We start from the raw sequence: 1,077 nt of genomic DNA on the forward strand, positions 1-1,077 counted from the left end.
GTGCGTTGAAGCTCAATTTGGAAGTTTGCATAAAAGAAAATGAAAACGCAGGAGCCCATCCCAAAATTGAAGTATTTTCAAAAATCAAACATCCTCATCTATTATTGAGCAATGACAGTTTACTCAAAATAACAGCCCTCAGCGATTACTACGGTTTTAATTCAGCTCCAGTACCTGGCACTTGCGTTTCTTACTGAGTTCCAGGAAAGTTCTTCGATTATATCCTTGAACTTGGCCAACAGCTCGGCCTACATGCCTTTGGCATAGCAGTTGGTGTCTTTCTCACTCGTGTGTCGCACTTAGTAATTCATAGGATTACAATATTTGGTAGCAATTCGTAGAAATTCCCCTGACAACAACTTTTGAATCTTTCCGGAGGTATGGCAAGGAACCGAATCCTGATGCCACACCTATGTGGCCTTCCAGCGGTAATCATCTCCAGCCAGGAATTGACCAGTCTGAAGCAGCTTCATATAGGCCTCCGAATAGAGTCTAACGCCTTGTTTAAAGATGCGGGAATTAAGTCTAGCAAGTGGACGCAATCAGAACGCCTGCTGTGTCCCTTCCTGCAAGCTACGGCTTCCTAATCTCCTTTGCAGCTGTCCACGTCAGGTCCTACAGGATTTGCAATGTTTACAGAGCACTGACCATCAGAAAAAATATCGGTATCATGAGAGCCAGCTGGGATCATCATAATACATGTAACACTCTTTCAATATTCGGATGGTATGAAGACCACTATGTCAGCTAACATTTTCTCAAATACAGCTTTAAATGTTCTGCCCGCCAACGCCGTTGAATGTTCACCAATGCATCTGTCTGTTTCTGAAAAGACGAGACAATGAAAATATACATCCTGACATATATAAACGTAAATATACACATACACACATATATATGTAGGTGGGCCTGTAAGCGTATTTATATATGCAATATACAAACTATATATACGTGTATATATAAATATATATAATATATACATATACGTGTATATATAAATATATATAATATATACATATATATGTATGTATATATGTATATATATGTATATGTGTATATATATATATATATATATAT

At 37.8% G+C, this 1,077-nt stretch overlaps 1 protein-coding gene across 1 annotated transcript in view; it reads right to left on the minus strand.

The window, feature by feature from the left end:
* Positions 1 to 712: 712 nt before the first annotated feature.
* The window catches only part of LOC106882856 (atrial natriuretic peptide receptor 3-like), a 5,800-nt gene continuing 5,435 nt past the window's right edge, over positions 713 to 1,077 (minus strand). The window contains exon 2 of the mRNA XM_014933659.2: positions 713 to 825. Coding sequence (XP_014789145.2) covers positions 713 to 825 — 113 coding nt within the window. The remainder of the gene's footprint in view (positions 826 to 1,077) is intronic.

This window comes from Octopus bimaculoides, chromosome 8 (genome assembly GCF_001194135.2).
Source record: "Octopus bimaculoides isolate UCB-OBI-ISO-001 chromosome 8, ASM119413v2, whole genome shotgun sequence".
Taxonomy (NCBI): domain Eukaryota; kingdom Metazoa; phylum Mollusca; class Cephalopoda; order Octopoda; family Octopodidae; genus Octopus; species Octopus bimaculoides.